Here is a 19903-nt window from a genome sequence, read left to right on the forward strand (position 1 = left end):
GTCAACTTGATGCTGCAGAAAACAGAGCGTGAAAGCGCAGCTGGTATTGTGGTGTATCAATACAGCGGAAAATTAGTATTTAAAGTTTTGAATATTCAAAATCGATTTGTATTGAAAACATTTTTTGACAACAATACTCACATCTACCTTCATCAAATGCCTGCAGCCCTCCACAACCACTGGCAAAAACAAGCAGCTGGAGTATGCAAGATCTCAGACAACACATACGAATTGTGAAATAATAATGACTGTTTACAAAAACAACTGTCACTGTGGCCTGCTGGGATTTCATAATCTTTCAAACCTGTACTATGAGAGTAGTTAGGCGATTCCTAATAAATATTCAGGGACAGCAAAAGAGTGTAATTCCTTAGAGGTCCCACATTTCAGCTCAACAGTGGCATTTCATTAACTCATGTAGGGTGAATGCCAAGTGATTTAGTAATAACGACAATACAGGTTGTTTCATGGGCCAGGTGATCTAAGTGTACTCTTCCCTAATGTTAGGTTCCATTTTGCAAATCCTGAAAACACATATTTCCATCTAAAAACCAGCACTAGGCCAATGTTCTTTCTTTCTATTGGAATCGATCTGTTCTGTGTCTCTGTCCATCGTCCTGCTTAATGAGCTGCTCAGAAACCAGCTGTACGCTAAAAGTCAAGCAACACTGCGAGATGAGTCCAGACCTGACATGTCATCAGCCCTCATGTTTACAGCTGCTCTTCGCGTCTTGTTAACTTCGCACCTCAAGTTGTTCGGCACCCACAACAAATAGATTTTGATAAGGCATGAGGTCAAATGAAGTGATTTATGCACATCCATCTAAGGGGGATTCCACTCAGGAAAGCATGTCAATCTGATGAGCCACCTATACGAACGTTCAAATCACACACACGTATTAATTGAGCTCTCACTGGCATTTACCATTAAATGCTGCGTTGCTGTTAATTCACAAGATCAAATGGCAGAGCGCTATTAAGGAATCTGATTCGAGGAGGTTGCTGCACGGGGGTGTTAAGTGATGAAGCTGATGACGCCGCAGCCCCTTTGAGTGCTGTGACCTTTTCTATTTCACAGCTGATCAGCGGCGACCTTTAGCAGCCAGTTAGATCCCTCCTCCAGCTCTAGCCTTTCACAGAGAGGTAGCAGCACGGCCATAAGAGTCAGCAGGACTCTAAAAAGACCCCCAGAACCGTAACAGGTGTCATCAGAGTGACATTAAATAAGCAAGATATAAACTAAAAATTAGGGCTGGGCAGAAATACAGTGGAAATATAGATGGTAGAATGTAGAAAGAGGTAGAAATAGTTGACTCTGCAAACTGTTGGATTATATTGGAACTTTAATCTTATTTTTTGGTTTGAGTCCACCAAATAATAATACATTTAATTTGAGGAATATATAATTAACTGGATTATCAAAAAACAGTAATTATGACATTATGAGCACGTTTGAACTTCCGCAAGAACCAATGAGGTTCATTCTTGTGTTACGCAGCTCATTTGAGCTTCTGCAAGAACCAATGAGATTCATTCTGTGTGTTACGCAGCACATTGAGCTTCCAAAAGAACTAATGAAGCTTGTTCTCGCGCATCAAGCGGGTTCGGTTGAGCTTCTGTTTATATTCACTGATCAATGTTTATATGTGAATAAAAGCCTAAATTTAATCTGTTCATCATATGAAGTGATTGTGGCTTTTCAGAAAATTTGGACTAAACCACTCAATTCATTAGTTTTATTAGATTAGATTAGTTTATTAGATTAGTTTTACGATCTCTTTATGAACTTTTCGAAGCATCAAAGTGGTAGTTGCATAGCTGTCAATGGGGGACTACAGAACTGGCTCAGACTTTATTACAAATATCTTTATTTGTGTTCTGAAGATGAGCGAAAGTCTTACGGGTTTAGAACAACATGAGGGTGAGTAAATGATGAAAGAATTTTCATTAAAATAAAATAAAATAAAATAAAATAAAATAAAATAAAATAAAATAAACATGAGGTCCCCCCATCAAAAATGCAACATATTCTGGTGTCTACCTGGAAGCCATAAAGGACAAAATCTAAAAACAGCTTCAGGAAAGACAGCTGTCATAGATAAAATTAAAATACGGACACTTTATGGTCAATCAACAGAAGAAGAAGATGAAAAAAAAAAAAAAAAAACATTAACAGAGAGCTGAGCATTTTAACCCTCATTTGCATAACCTTTCAAGTACTCCAGTAAGGTGATGTAATATTTGCATAAAGTTTACAGTCATTATTTTATTCACGAGTCCTTGCATGCTTCACCCAAGATGAACGTCAACTAAACCACAGTTATCCCAGCATACCTCTGTGCTCCCTGAGTGGATGGCTTTGTCCACATTTAGCAGTGATTGATCCTCCGCTTGACACACAAAATTTGACCACAAAGCGCAGCTTTGATGGGCCCAGCACTGACCTGCCAACACAAGAAAGTTGGACAAGGAATCAGAAGATGGCAAGGGAAATTTCATAATTTACTGTTGCTGTTGTCTTTTCAAATGTTATTTTCTTTCTTCTGTTAAACACAAAAAGAGACATTCTGCCTAACCTCTCATTTTGTGTTTCACAGAAGATAGAAAATCACCCAGGTTTGGAATGATCCCTTTAAGCTTTCTGACAAACACTGTAAAGACATTTATTGGCAGAACAGCAGTTCAAGTTCATTTTATTGGACTAATAATTTCTAGTCCTCACCTTCTGACAAAAGCCTTCAGGCTGTGATTTTTTAGTTTCTTTAAATCATCCTCTGTACAATCAGTGAAAAAGTCTTTTGAACATACTGAAAGAGCTTTCCACACCTTGATATGAGAGTGAAATCCTGGTTTCAAGAAATACTGTATAAAATCTTAATTAGTTAAAAGTAACACTCAAAATTACAGTCATTGTTTCTATAGTTTGCTTTACTGTAAATGTGCTTTGGTGAAGTTTTGAACAAGTGCTTACCCGACTCCTCAAAGAGTGTTCGGACGTCAATATCGTCTGGCAGGCCGACGTGGCGGAGCTCATCCCAGATTTTGCCTCCTGCTTCCTCTGCCCCGACACTGAAGACAGAGACAGATTAATTAGAGGTGATCAGTTTTTAGTCTTACACCATGTCCTAACCATGATTATCTGTTTGTCCAAACAATGGAAGATGAGGGAAAGTGATCTTGTTTGAAAACAGTCATTATTTTTGCATTTTCATTTGATGACTTTGAAATTAAAGGTACACTATGTAACTTTTTTGTTCAAAACTAACAAAATTTAAATAATGAGTCAATACATTATAAATCCTTCTTCCAAAACGTGTTTTTTCTTACCCTGATTCACTATGGTAAGCCTATTATAAGTGTTTATATTTTTGACCTGTTAGGATGGTTTTGTGAGAAAATTGGCACATACATCACTCGCCCATTCGTGTCTCGTAAATAGAGAAAAGTTGCTCCGACTACTTTGACGTGTGTTTGGTGTGGGAGTGGCACAGTTTAGGTGGCACAGTTTAGTTGTCACAACGTCCAATAAAGGTTTACATGGAGTAGCTAAATCTAGAACCTCCAATAAATCACTCGTTTTAAAAAAAACTCTTGACAGAAGAGAGTCTGCTGGCAAAAAGAGAACATGACAGAGCTCGTAATAAAACAAGAATCAACATCAACTTGGCTTTTCAGAGTTTTTATTACTCAACAGGTGAGTAAGGTATTTTATTGAACAGATAAATTGCCATATGTAGCTTTCTAACAGAGTTAAATGTAAAGCATTATCTATTGTGAAGAGTCATATTTATCCACACAGTAACACAGAGCCGAAGCACAACCAAAACAATGTTCTTTGCAAAATGTATGCAGTTTTGTTTTTAACCGATAGAGGGCAAAAAGTTACTTAGTGTACCTTTAAGACATTTCTCCTTAATATACATTACAGGTATATTGACCACGATTTTGGACCAATGAGATTTCAATGTGGGCAGGCTACCCAGAAAGATGCAACTAAACTAGAAACCAATAAAGCATCAGAATGTTCCATTGCTTGATGCTTGTCAAAGTCGAAGCTGGTTTTGACAAAAACTCGGGTTGTGCTTTGTTATGTTATACCTTGTAGCGACAGGAGAGAATGAAAAGCAAATAAGGATGTGTCAAAATCATCAAACCAATGAGGTTAAGTTAATGAAAAGATCAAATATTATATCAAGGAGCAATACAAAGGGACTTCTGTAATAATAATAATAATAATAATAAAAGTGCAACCACACTGCCACAGAAAACAAGTAACAGCATTTTCCAAAATATATTATCTTTAAATGTTGAACATTTACAGGACCATTATTGGTCAGGCACCAACTTATTTGCAAAATATGTCACTCTGCCAAATATCAAATTAGATTACCAAACTCCATCTAATTCCAAATATTCCCCAATTCCTCTGCTTTTAAATTTATGCTACTAATGATGGAATAAGCAACAGAAAAATTTAAAATGGCTATTTTCACACCTGCACATTCTTAGATCACTGTACAGTGTTATGGAAATAGAATATTACATATAAGCCATATTTTTGTAATGTTTATTCAAAAATTTTACTTGTCTACCACGACAATGTCTATGAATTATACTCATATTTGGGTCTTTTTGGGTTTTTCCTCAGTTGATTTGATATAACTTAATCAGCATATCATGTACTTAATTCAATTAAAATGTTTCACAGCCCTAATTTCTATAGATCATACATAGACTGAGATAAATGTGTACATGCTCTCTAACTGCTGGCCCTCTATCATGAGCCACCGGCACAAGGAGAGCGTTAATTTATTCTTGACATTCAGGGACTGGAGGGGTTTGACTCACAGCCATTTTAATTTAGGTATGGGGGTTGTGTGGGATGGTGCTGATTGATTAACCACTTACACAGAAATGACTCATCGTAAACACATCATGGGACAAAAATGCATCCATCACAGCTCTGCGCATCTCATTATACCCCTCCTCTATCCACTTGCTGGGATGGCTAAAATATATACGAGGGGTCAGCTGTGATTTTTAACGCAGTGTGTGCTGCTGACTGACATTCTGGGTAAATCCCATGACAATAGATGTGGATCAAATGAAAAATAATTTCTGAGTGCTGTATTATTTTACCTAATAGCGCTCATACTGTAAATACAAATGGGGTTTCATGCTATATTACATAAACTAACAAAGCAATTAAATGATGTACACTAGGTAAAATCAATATCATGATCATGGAAACAAAAAAGTTTCCAAAAATAATATATTTGTTAACATATAGCTGTGGTTAACATTAATAGAGCTTCATGTGGCCTTCTACATTTTTTTTCTTTTCACCACAGTGATACAAAACGGAACTAGAGATGCACCAATACTGGCCAGTCCCAATAAGGCAATGATGGAGTGGTTAATAAATTCATAATTTTACAATTCAATTATATTTTGTCTAAATAAATTAAAAATAATACACTAATAACTAAAAACATGTTTAACATCCCTTTAAAGGTGCCCTAGAACTTTTTTTTAAAAGATGTAATATAAGTCTAAGGTGTCCCCTGAATGTGTCTGTAAAGTTTCAGCTCAAAATACCCCCTAGATTTTTTTTTTCATTAATTTTTTTAACAGCCTATTTTGGGGCATAATTAGAAATGAGCCGATTCAGGGTGTGTGGCCCTTTAAATCTCGTGCTCCACGCCCCAAGAGCTCGCACTTGCCTTAAAATAAAAAAGTTCAAACAGCTAATATAACCCTCAAAATGGATCTTTACAAAGTGTTCGTCATGCAGCATGTCTAATCGCGTAAGTACAGTGTTTATTTTGATGTTTACATTGATTCTGAGTGAGTTTGAGGCTGTGCTCCGTGGCTAACGGCTAATGCTACACTGCTGGAGAGATTTATAAAGAATGAAGTTGTGTTTATGAATTATACAGACTGCAAGTGTTTAAAAATGAAAATAGCGATGGCTCTTGTCTCCGTGAATACAGTAAGAAACGATGGTAACTTTAACCAAATTTAACAGTACATTAGCAACATGCTAACGAAACATTTAGAAAGACAATTTACAAATATCACTAAAAATATCATGTTATCATGAATCATGTCAGTTATTATTGCTCCATCTGCCATTTTTTCTATTGTCCTTGCTTGCTTACCTAGTCTGTTGATTCAGCTGTGCACATCCAGACGTTCTGCCCTTGTCTAATGCCTTTCATAATGTCGGGAACGTGGGCTGGCATATGCAAATATTGGGGCGTACACCCCGACTGTTACGTAACAGTCGGTGTTATGTTGAGATTCGCCTGTTCTTCGGAGGTCTTTTAAACAAATGAGATTTATATAAGAAGGAGGAAACAATGGAGTTTGAGACTCAATGTATGTCTTTTCCATGTACTGAACTCTTGTTATTTAACTATGCCGAGGTAAATTCAATTTTTGAATCTAGGGCACCTTTAAATGCTACAAGTGAACTTAGGCATCACAATATAATAATTTGCACTATGAAAAATGAATATTAATTTTGAAATGCAGTGGTATTAATGTTTTTTATATTAAAGTCCCTGTAAAGTCAATTCTGAGAATTCTTTCTAAACACTTTATAAATGTTACAAATGTATTGCTGAAACACATTACAAAGACTGAGAATGCTAATGCTTAATTGTGAAGTTAGAGCGTTAAACAGTTTTTCACCAAGTCTCTGCTCAGGATTTTTTGGGCGGAGTTAAAACGGGGGTCTGATGACGCACTTGGACCCCCGAGCATAGCCCCTCCCCAACACTATATAACGGTCGATGATGCACCGAGCGTGGCACCGCCTCTAACTCTACAGCGGTTCACTCGCTCAATCTTGAGTGTCATTACAGTTATACAGCCCTTTGCACATTTAGCTAGTAATGCCTTCATCACACAAATGCATATTACAAACATGGTTGTTAAAATATACAATATGCTAGGTCTCTTTATTTAAATTTCCTAAAACGATGATATGAAGGATTCTAAAGTGATCGTTCTACACCGGATAATTTTACAAACTTTCATCAGACAGCTGGGATTCACAGACAATCCGTTTTTTTTGGTGAATGTGACTGAACGGACCTCGGCCCCCCTCCCGCCTCGGCCTTCCTACCGTCCCACCGATAACCGATGATATATGGGGCCGGACAGAGTCTCTCCCGTCCCGGCCTTCATCCTCCCGTCTCGCGGCGCCGTCACTTGTCGACTCGACAACAGTCGGCAGTACGTGCCCACCAATAAGTGTAAGTTGCTGAGTTTGCTTATGTTATAATTAGTAGGTAGTCCACAGTAACTCTGCTAAAATTTGCAACCCTCTAAATGATTCTTTTTATATGCATCAGTACAATTGACTCATTATTAGACTCAAGTCAGTTGAGACTGCAGCTCTCGCGAGTGGGCGTGGTTTCAGCGCAGACAGCGGACACGCCCCCAGCGTTTGAGAGCAGAGAGCGCTGCCTATTTTTTCGCGATTTTGATAACTTATTTCATTTACTTGCAGATTTTTTTAATCATTCTAATTTGGCTGGGTGGTTAATAACACATCTGCAGTGTGACAAACTCAGAACACATACTTTAAAATGACTTTACAGGGACTTTAACTTTGATTGTCAGATGACGGCAAAAGTAATCTTAATGTAAAAACAGGGGAAACGATCATTGACAATAAATATTCAATATGTTTTTATACTGATAAATAAGTAAAGAAATCTCTAACATCAGTCAATAACTAATACGGAACCAACTGTGCCTGAATTAAATTATTACAATATAGGCTAATGATTATTTCCCAAAAAAGCAGTGGGGAAAAATTTACAAACATCTAGAGGAAAAATGTGGTTAATTGTTGTAAAACAAATATCATAATGGAAAAAAAACTTCTGTTTTTAATATATACAATTTTCTTTTGATTTTGAGATCAATTATTTATCATAAGTTTAATGATTAGGGATGTGTCTGATAAGGTATTCGGTTTTAGGCATCCCTATTAATGATTATAATGCTTGCCAAAAAACATAATATAAAAATACAAAATATAACAAATATAAAATATTATATATATATATATATATATATATATATATATATATATAAAAATAATATTTGGGTGAAATTTTAAAATTTTCCAAACAATATTAGTAAACATTATAAACCCATGTTAACTTACTTAATCATGCTGCTGTAAATGGACCAGAAATTTTCCTAAAATTGTGTTTTTCCACCATTCTGACTAGCTACTCCACATTTAGACCTGCTGCTCGATAGTGAGGCCCACAGATGACAAAGCTCAGCAGGGCTGGCTAACTGCCAACATCAGACTGGCAGCACATTACGTCACAGGGGCCCCTGGGAGACGGCTGATTGGCTCCAAAGAGCCAAGACAAATTAGGCAGCTGTGCGAGAGAGCAGGGAGAGGGCCCTTTGTTGGGCTGAGCGCACGCTGGGGCCGGCGTCTCACATCTCGCTCTGTGACTCCCAATAGCTGCAGGGTAATGATCAGCTAGGGGAGAATGCTCGGAGAGAACCACATATGAAAAGCAAATAGCCAACAGCTATGTGCGTGTTTATACCTTTGTGAATGAAGTACAGGCCACAGGATTTAGATCTATCCAACTAATGCCATATTATTGGGGTTGTATAAAGGTAGAGCTGTCATTAAATGTAACTTAAGAATTGTAGGCGTTTGTTTGTTGATGAAACATACAGACATAATACAGGCTTGATTATGTGCGCAATGTAGTGGACAATGGTAATTTATGCCAATAATGTTTTATATTTCTTTCACATACACCTACAGAACCCACAGAAGGCACACGTGACACTAAGGACTGGAGTAATGGCTGATGGAAATTCAGCTTTGCCATCACAAGAATAAATTACATTCTAAAATAGAAAACAGTTCTTTTAAATTATAATACTATTTTACAATATTACTGGTTTTGCTGTATTTTTCCATTAATATGCAATAGATAACATACAGTCAGCCAGTCAATATCCCAAAGTAAATAAATGGGCTAGTTCCAATTTATAATTTACTAGTCACACATTTATGATATTAATTTCATTACTTAAATATATAATGCGTGGTAGATTTGGAACATGGTTTGAGTTTCAGGGCTGATAAAGAATATTATATGTAACACTGCTAAACCAAAGTATTGAGCCTTTAAAAAATAAATTAAAGGGTTAGTTCACCCAAAAATTCTGTCATTTATTACTCACCCTCATGCCGTTCCACACCCATAAGACCTTCGTTCATCTTTGGAACACAAATTAAGATATTTTTGTAATAATATAAAGCAACAAAGATTTTTTTGGTGCGCCAATAAAACAAAATAACAACTTATTTAGTGATGGCCGATTTTAAAACACTGCTTCAGGAAGCTTCGGAGCATAATGAATCAGTGTATCGAATCATGATTTGGATCGCGTGTCAAACCGCCAAACTGCTGAAATCACATGACTTTGGTGCTCTGAACAGCTGATTCGACACGCTGATTCATTAATGCTCCGAAGCTTCCTGAAGCAGTGTTTTGAAATTGGCCATCACTATATAAGTCGTTATTTTGGGTTTTTTTGGCACACCAAAAATATTCTCGTCGCTTTATAATATTAATATTGAACCACTGTACTCACATGAACTGATTTAAATATGTTTTTAGTGACTTTATGGATCTTGAGAGAGGAAATGTCATTGCTCCTTATGCAGGCCTCATGGAGCCATTGGATTTCAACAAAAATATCTTAATTTGTGTTTCGAAGATTAAGATAGAAGACCGTCTGAACATTTTAATATCTTATAAACAAACTAGTGTTTACTGAGTCACTGTCATCTGCAAAGATGAATTGGACGATGCTGACTTGATATCTTCATAGTTTAGTGCATGCGCCCATAGTGAGAAATTCATGTTAAGTTAAATGTCATTCAATAAATGCTGTACTAATTTAGGGTAATACTAATTTAGGTTTATTTATGTTAATGTTTCAAAAGATAAGCTATTTTGAGGTCGATGAATAATAGGCCAACGTTTGGATTTCCTGCCCGACATAATTACCACATGGACCAGCCCTGTTAATGGTCTGTCCGTCACAGACTGCGTGACTCATGGGGAGTTTTTTTTCTTTTTTCTTCTAAACGACTAATTAAAATTTGGCCAACTAAGCCTCTTCTCGTCGAATAACGTTCAATCGACTATTAGGGGGCAGCCTTAATTTCTGAAGGATCATGTGACACTGAAGACTGGAGTAATGGCTTCAGCTCTGAGATCACAGGAATAAATTATATTTTATAAAATATTCAAATGGTTTAGGGCTGTCAAACGATTAATCGCGATTAATCGCAAACAAAATAAAAGTTTGCGTTTGCATAATATATGTGTGAGTACTTTGTGTAATTATGTATATATATAAATACACACAAATTAATGTGTATATTTAAGAGAAATATGTTATTTATGTACAAAATATTTTTATTTATATATAATATAAATTATATAAAAAATAAATGAATACATATACTTGTAAATATTTCTCAAATATATACATGAATGTGTTTGTTTTCATATATACATAATAATTACACACAGTACACCCACATATATTAGGCAAACTCAAGCTTTTATTTTGTATGCGATTAATCGCGATCGTTTGACAGCCCTAAAATGGTTACATTTTTAAATTGTAATAATATTTCACAATATTACTGGTTTTACTGTACTTTTGATCAAATAAATGCATCTTCATTGAGCATAAGAGACTTCTTTAAAAACATTTAAAAAATCGTACCAACCCTAAACTTTTGAAAGGCAGTATAGTATTACTAGTAATAGAAGCATATCATAGCTTTAGGAGACAATGAACAGAAACCATGTGCTTTAAATCAAATTATGTGGGACAAATATGCATTGCCATTTGCTGAGACGACGCAGAGGGTCACTTTAGGACAAATAATGTTTGCTTCACATGAGTCTGTCTCCAGGATATTAAGCAAAAACACACACATACTAGAGCAATGAGTGCAATTTTCAACTGGAATGATCCGTATTCAGTCTCTGCCTGAAATTTCATCCAGATGAGAGTGATTCAACCAGTGACGTCAGGTATCAGTGCCCTGCTGCCATACACCATCACAGAGAGTGCAAACACACACACATGCACATCCTTTGGCTCATGTAACACTTTCCTCTCTCTAACAATGGCCAATACCATCTGATCTATTTCACAGGGGCTGACCAAGAAGAAAAAAAAAAAAAAAAAGAGTTGTGTTGTCGTGAGAGAAGCCCCATTTAGCTGAGCTCATTTAAACATTACACTACACATCACAGCTGATATCATACGACAGCCCCACTCGCCCCATCCAATCCGCTTACCTCTCTGGGCCCCTGTGCCTCCCTGATTGGCTGGCAGCCCTACTCTTGTCGTCATGGTCATGGCCCTCCTCTGTCGAGGACTGTCGGAGTGGAGGGTCGTATTCGGGCGTGACCCTGAATGGCTTCAGATCCCCCTGGCCCAACAGGCTTCGACCACCACAGTAACAGAAGGCACAGAGCTGTTCGCTGTGAGGAGATGAGAGGAATGCGGTTAGCGAATGAAACGAGATGGCAAATGTTGCAGTTCTGAACATGTGCAATGTAATGGGTTTAAAAGAATGTTTTGGTTAAATGCAGAATGTTCCTTTAACCCTCAAAGACCCACTGTAGCAAAATTGCAACACTTATTGTTTAAAGCAATAAAATAATACATATTTTTCACTCAGTATTTAACATATATTATACAATCGACCCTTCACTAAGCTCCAACCCCCTCGCTAATTCCCCCGTGCTAAATCAGACTTGCTTTATAGAACATCCCATTGGCGTGAACTGGAGATTTTTTTTTTTTTTTTTTTTGTGAAATTTTCAGTAAAATGTGCTCAAAGTTGTAAAATTGAATGAATATTATTTTTAGTTGGGCTGGAATTAATCGTGACATTGCAAACCATTTATTCAGCCATTTCTATTTAAAACAAAATGTTAAACTTCACAGGATCATGATTAAAAACCATGGGCATAGAATACGCGGGGACGGCGGGGACTTTTAATAAAACGTAAATTCACCCCCGGGCTTTTTTCGGGCAAGTTTGTTCACATAGAGGCCAATGTGAATAAATCTTGATCTAAATTCAAAGAGACAAGATAGTCTATGCATGACCTGACGTTTTATTTTTATCTAAAATGAGGTAATCTAAACATTATGGAGCACTCACACTCACTCTCTCGCAGAATGCCCAAAACGGTTTTGTAGAAGTAATTCAGCTATTCGCTGTAACAGCAGTGTTTTTCAAGCCATCTCAAGGTATTTATTGACAAAGTATGAATTATGAATTTAATTGACAAACTTTTTAATGTTTTTGAAAGAAGTCTCAATATGCTCGCCAAGGCTGCATTTATTTAATCAAAAATACAGCAAAAACATTAATATTGTTAAATATTATTACAAATTAAAATAGCTGTTTTGATATGTGAATATATTTTAAAATGTAATTTATTCCTGTGATGCAAAGCTGAGTTTTCAGCATCATTACTATAGTCTTCAATGTCACATGATCCTTCAGAAATCATTCTAATATGATGATTTGATAAGAAACATTTCTGATTATTGTGTTAAAAACAGTTGCTTAAAATAGTTTTGGAAACCATGATACATTTAATTTTTCTGGATTATTTGATGAATAAATAGTTCAATTAACAGCATTTATTTGCATCTATTACATTAATTTTTTAGCATTTATTAAATAGAAATATTCTGTAACATTAAAAATGTCACTTTTGATAAATTGAATGCATCCTTGATGAATAAAAGTATTAATTTCTCTTTTTTTAATCTTACCACAAATATTTGAATTGTATCATGGTTTCCACAAAAATCTGAAGCAGCACAACGGTTTTCAACATTGATGATAATAATCAGAAATGTTTATTGAGAATCAAATCATCATATTAGAATGATTTCTGAAGGATCATGTGACACTGAAGACTGGAGTAATGATGCTGAAAATTCAGCTTTGACCACATATATTGTCATAGGCGTAATTTGCGGGTGGGAAAGGTGGGACATGTCCCCACCACTTTTTGCCAGGGTCGATATTGTCCCCACCACTTTTTGAAACATCTCGCGTCACGGATGTATACTAATACAAAAGAAACATCTCTAGTTGATTAGCAATTCATTTGTTTGTGTTAAATAATAGGCGATCTGGCACTGGGATGTGTTGTTTTTGAAATCATGTTGAGTGCTTGTTGCTGCTGTTATCAGTGGCGCAACAGTTTTCTCTTGGCGCACGTGTCCCTGCTCTTGATATACAATCACTGATGAACTTTGATCTTTGGTTGTAATGAGAAAAAAATAAAATAAATATCACAAGGGCGGATTAGAACCCAGAACCTCTGGCACGCTGAATAAAAATTCTACCTCTCGTCCATTAGGCCAATCTAACATTGATTGCAGTTCAAATTATTTATTGGTTAATGTAAATACTTTCAAGACTAACATTATATTGTATTATAGTAGATGTAAGGACGAAACTATAATATTAAATATGAGGTCTACATCAATAAATTTTGTGCATTTATTATTGTAATGACACATTTATAATACACCCCCCGACACACACATTCCTGTCCCACCCACTTTTTAAAACAAAGTTACGTCACTGTATATTGTGCATTTTACAATATATTCACATAGAAAACAGCTATTTTAAATTGTAATACTATTTCACAATATTACTGTTTTTACTGCATTTTTTAATAAATAAATCCAGCCTTGGTGAGCAGAAGAGACATTAAACAATTGTAATGTTTACAAACTTTTGATAGGTACTGTATTTTCTGCCTTATTCTGTGATAATCTATTTTTACATTGTATAAAATCCACGAGGACTTTATGCACAAGTGTTTGTAGTACATAAACCAATCATAAAATTAGCATAACATGTAGGGGGGGTTATTTTTCAGCAGTTAATTTCTTATTTTAAAAAAATCATTTTAATTTAAAAGCAAGAGATGAGATAAAAAAAAAAAATAAAAAAAAATATATCAATTAAACAAAGGTCAGATAAAAACTGGTATTTTCTGACCCCTCACTTCTAAAATGATGGCTACACCCCTGTTAAAAACAGTATAGGAATCAAGGCAAATGCTTCTCACTGTCAACTGAAGCTTGGAGTAAACTTATCTTTGGAATGACGCTTGACACATTGCTTAGTCACACTATGCACTTCTCAATATTTAGATTTGGAAAATTAAACAAGAAAACACCAGTTATGTTCTTTCTGGGTATCTTGTATCAATTTAATAAGTGAGCACCAATCAGAGTCCTGCAACGCATAAAAGTGGATAAAACGGGTGGATTGTGACATTCCTAAAATTCACAGGCGGGGATGCGGGCGGATAATTAACTCCTTGCGGGTGGGTAGTAGCGCGGATGAAAAATATGCGCAATATTTGTATGTCTAAATTACCATTATACGCAACAACGGTACGACATTTGACCCATCACGTCACTACCACTGCGACAGTGCGACTTTTGTTGATGCTTCTCGTAGCCTAGTTGGAGTGAGCATTGCATCTCCATGTTTTCTGTGCTGATGCGGTCGTGATGAGTTCAGGTAGGCTAACATGTAAGGGTTGCGCTGCCAATAAAGCACCTAAAAGCTGTCACAAAGAACCGGCAAAAAAGTGATGATTATGATTATGTAAAATATAGCAAGGAGACATGTTAATTGTTTATTAATAAACAAGTGTTTTCTGTGTCAGTGGCTGCAAAGATGAAGTTGACGATGCTGACTCGTGATCTTCGCAGTAGTGAACGCGCCTGAGAGAAATGCACATTTCATTCGGATTACATAAGCAGAGAGCAGTCTGTTTTCTTTCGTTTTGAATTGCTCTGTTTAAAAGTAGACATTCCAATATAGATATATTCCTCAGGTCTGTGAGGCAAGTAGGCTCCCTTATACGCTGAGTTTTAGTTCATTTATGATACGAGCTCCAGTTCTCCCCGGCGCCTCCGTGTCCTGATCATCTATTGTCTGCTATATTTACTTCTTATTTATTAAATACAGGCAATTGGTTGATGAAATATTGATTAAAATTAAGATACAATTAATATAAAACGAAATTAACTTTAAAGAATTTTGAGAATTTTTTTAAAAGTTAAGAACTTTAACTTTTAAAAAATAAAGCACTTTAATTGGAATGATTTTAGCATGTGTGATTTATCACGGGCACGGGTCGGGTAACGGGCCAAATATTAACGGGTCTGGGCGGGTGCGGATTTAATTTTGATATTATCATGGGTGACGGGTCGGATCTAGTGCTGAACTTTGCGGGTACGGGCGGGGGCGGGTCTGCAAAAATGGACCCGTGCAGGACTCTGGCACCAATAATAATTTACTGTATTTTGGTTGATTTTCATAAAATTGTTATTAAATACCCCCACACAAAGATGTTACATAGACCAAAAAAGAAAACAAGCTTGTCCGAGAAAATGACGAACAGGAACGGTTGCTAAGGTAGGATTGGTAAGAAATGTTTTTAGAGTGGGTTTTATTAAAGGGACAGTTTGAATCTTTCAGCATTCCAAAGTCACACTTACATGTTTTGGATCAAATTTAGAAAATCGTAATTATCAACATCTAATAAAGCTGGAAAAAATAATTGTTAGTTGTGGTGTGGACTCTGTTACTCTTTTACATTTAGAACGATTCTTAAAATTATATCTTTATCGTCAATGTTATAGTTATCATCTTGGTGTGAATGAGCCTTTAGTCTTATGGTTTTTGGAAAAACATGAGGTGAGTAAATGACGACAATTTTCATTTTTGGGTGAACTATCACAAAATTAGTTACTGAAGCACATTTCGCTTTAAAACACGAGCTCTGTCATATTTTTGTGATGGTTTCTGAAAAGCACAAGAACTCACGCAATGCACTGCGGATTGACAAACTATGTTTCTCAGCTGGAAAAAGCAAACCTGCGTCACGCTAGTAAAGTTTTAATGGATGAGGAAGGCAATCAAGGTGAAGACGATTATGGACAATGGAGATCCAGTTGAAAATCAATGGAAGACAATAAAGGAAATAGTGACGACAACCTTTCTGGAGGTCTCAAAAATCAACAACACAAAGAATGGATTTCCACTGAGACCTTACGCAGAATTCAAGAAAGGAAAGAAAAGAAAGCTGCAGTCAACACCACTAAATAAACACCAGACAAACAAAGGTTCATTGATGATTTAACCAAAGAAGCCCAACAGGCTGCAGGGGATGGAAATTTAAAGGAATTGTATGACATTACAAGAAAACTCACAGGAAAATACAACAAGCCAGAAAGACCAGTCAAAGATAAAGAAACGAGGCCAATAAGAGAAATTGGTGGACAGCAAAGGAGATGGGTGAACAACTGCTAAACCAGCCTGTGTCCTATTCACCACCAGAGATACAGCCAGCTGACAAAGACTTGCAAATTGATTGTTGTAAACCAACTAAAGAAGAAATACGACAAGCTATTTAACAATTAAAAAATGGAAAGCCATTAGGACCAGACAACATCCCCGCAGAAGCACTAAAGGCAGATATGGAAACAATAGTCAGTAACTTCTACCCTTTGTTTGGACAGATCTGGGAAGAAGAAAAGTTACCATATGACTGGAAGGAGGGATATCTCAAAAAGATCCCCAAGAAAGGTGACTTGAGCAACTGTGCAAGTTATAGAGGAATAATATTAGTCTTGGAAAAGTATCAAACAGAGTAATCTTGAACAGACTGAAGGAACAAGTCAACACTCAACTGTGAGACCAGCAAGCTGGCTTCCACAAGGACAGATCTTGCACAGACCAAATTGCAACACTGTGCATCATCACTGAACAGTCCATGGAGCTCTCCTCTCTATATTAACTTCACTGACTATGAGAAGGCATTTGACAGCATGAACAGAGAAAGCCTTTAAAAAAAGGCTCATTTGGATAAACTAAGGATTATTAGGAGCTCTTATGAGGATATGACCTACAAGACAGTCCATGGAGGACAACTCACCAATGCTTTTGAAGTGTGTGACAAGGTTGCCTGCTGTCTCTTTTTCTGTTCCTGCTGGTCATAGACTGGGTCATGAAGACATACATAGTGGGACGAAGACATGGAGTGGACACCTTGGAGACAGTTTGATGACCTAGACTTTGCAGATGATCTAGCCTTACTCTCCCTTGCACAACAGCAGATGCAAGAGAAGACAGTGTAGCTGCCACTTCAGCTCAACTTGGACTAAAAATCCACAGAGGAAAAAGCAAAGTACTGAAGGCAACCACAACAAATAAAATTCCAGTCACTGTTACAGATGAACCTTTGGAAGAGATGGAGAACTTCACCTACTTGGGCAGAGTCATTGACAAGCAGGGTGGTACGGATGCCGACATCAAAGCCTGAATAGGCAAAGCCAGAGCTGCTTTCATCCAGCTTAAGAAAAGCTGGAACTCCAAGGACATGACACTGGAAACTTAAATCAAACTTTTCAACATCAATGTCAAGTCAGTCCTTCTGTATGGATCAGAGACTTGGAGGACAAATGCGAAAATATAATTTTCAAGGACCGAGTACGAGTACCGATATTTTTTTTCTGGTTCTTGCCGATACCGATACATTTATTAATTTTTTTTTTTTATTTTTTTTGGGGGGGGGGGGGGGTGATGTGGCAGTTTTCCCTAATGATTGTAGGACAGTTTCTTTATTATTACTCCAATGAAAAAAAGTTATAATTTTTATGTGTTTGTCACAAACTTAAAGCACAAATTTCACAGTGTCCAATGACCTTCAAAGGGCATAATTACCAAAGTCATAATAAAAAAACAAAAACAGTCTTTTTTAACCTGCCTTTCAAAAGTGCTAAATAGACATTACAGAACAAATGTTTATAATGTAACACTGTGAACCAATGTAAACACAACCTAGGGTGACCATATTTCTCACAGGACGAGTGGGCAATATGACCATGATATTGACCAGAAAAGATGATGACCAGAAATTTTATTTATATACATATATTCATTCATTTAACATCTTTTGTTTTTTTATTAACATTAATGACAGACAAATATTTAATTAGGCGCGAGAGCGCGCGCTTCTGGTCTGTGTCATTCAGCACAATTCGCATGCAGTTCGCAATGTGTGAGTTGTCATCATTAATTTTGAAGTATTTCCACACCCTGAGGCTGACATTGTTTCAGCTGCTTCTGCCGGAGCCTCTGTGCACGGAAAATTCTGTCAGTTATGTCACGTGAGTTATCAGTCTTTGGTATCGGGGGTATTTTTTACGAGTACGAGTACAAGTACATGAGCTTGGTATCTGGCCCGATACAGATACAGGTATCGGTGCATCCCTATTATCAACAAAGTCCAGACCTTCAACACCTGTCTAAGAAAAATCCTCCAAATCTGCTGGCCAATCACCATTAGTAACAGGGACTATGTGGCACAAAATATTACAGCTCCCAGTCCAGGATGAAATCACAAAGAGTCACTGGCACTGGATAGGCCACACCCTCTGGAAACCAACATCAGACATCACAAGGCAAGCCCTTACCTGGAATCCAAGGAAAAAGGAAAAGAGGAAGGGCAAAAAACACCTGGCACCAAGACCTTGAGGTGGATTGCAAAAAGATGGGATACACCTGGAGTGAGGCTGAGAGGAAAGCCCAAAATAGAGATGCCTGACGAGCCCAGGTTGATGGCTATACCCCAAAAAGGGTGGAAAGGCGAATTAAGTACAGGAGTCATACAGTAAGCAACAAAAAAATGTGCAAACAAACCGTGTACTCTTGATGCACTGATAGCACATTGTATTTATACATAGACACATTTCACATTTCACCGTTTCACGCTGTTTCCACGCACATTCAGGATAATGTTTTGATTTGTCATGTGTATGATGCTGTGTTTAGTAATTCTGAATTAGGGCTGGGCGATATATCGCATTTGATTACCGCTAAATCGCCATCACCTGCTTTCAAATGGAGCGGCATTTAATAGACAGAGCCGTAGTTCACTGACAAGCTACGCAATATCGCGTTCATTATCGCAGATGAATCGCCTTCGATAATGAACGCGATATTGCGCGGCTTGTCAGTGAACTACGGCTCTGTCTATTAAATGCCGCTCCATTTGAAAGCAGGTGATGGCGATTTAGCGGTAATCAGGGAACCGGTTTTACTGACGAAATGGGCGTGACAATTACATGCGATATATTGCCCAGCCCTATTCTGAATGGATCCGTTCACTATAGTATATGCAGTCAGGTCAAGGCGGTACATTAATGGTTTATTGTTTTTTGTTTTTTTGCATCTCCATGTGGTCCTGTTCGGTATTGCAACTTGACGTGTCTAAAATGTTGCACTGTACACACACTATACACTGTATTCTGAAAAGGTTTTCTGTAATGTTTTCTTTTTTTTTCATGGGTGCTTTGGTGTGTATAAATTTATGAATTATATGAACTCCTTATATCATTTGGTTATTTGTTGTCCTTTTGGAGTCCCCAAGTATGCTTTTTTGGAAATTCTTACAGAAAAAACAGTTTTGTTAGAATCAGATGGTTTACTTCACTGGATATAGCAAATGATGACAAAATGAACGTTAAACAAGATAAATGGTGTAATCTTAATTTCACGATGATGAGTGTGCGATTAATTGCACAAAAGGTAAATAAAAAAAATCTATTTTTTAACAAAATATTCATAAAGATAAATTGAATAATCTGTGACTTTCTAAAAATACATTAGCAAAACCAAAGTTTCTACTACTAAGAAGTACGTGGGAGTGTTAGAATTCACACATGCTGTGTCTGTCATTTTCACGCT

At 36.8% G+C, this 19903-nt stretch overlaps 1 protein-coding gene across 1 annotated transcript in view; it reads right to left on the bottom strand.

Annotated features, from left to right (window-relative positions):
• The window catches only part of kmt2cb (lysine (K)-specific methyltransferase 2Cb), a 133666-nt gene that overhangs the window by 82767 nt on the left and 30996 nt on the right, over positions 1–19903 (bottom strand). Inside the window, 3 exon segments of the mRNA XM_048165067.1 lie at positions 2335–2444; positions 2972–3069; positions 11388–11573. Of these exon segments, the coding sequence (XP_048021024.1) occupies positions 2335–2444; positions 2972–3069; positions 11388–11573 (394 nt within the window).

This window comes from Megalobrama amblycephala, linkage group LG17 (genome assembly GCF_018812025.1).
Source record: "Megalobrama amblycephala isolate DHTTF-2021 linkage group LG17, ASM1881202v1, whole genome shotgun sequence".
Classification (NCBI taxonomy): domain Eukaryota; kingdom Metazoa; phylum Chordata; class Actinopteri; order Cypriniformes; family Xenocyprididae; genus Megalobrama; species Megalobrama amblycephala.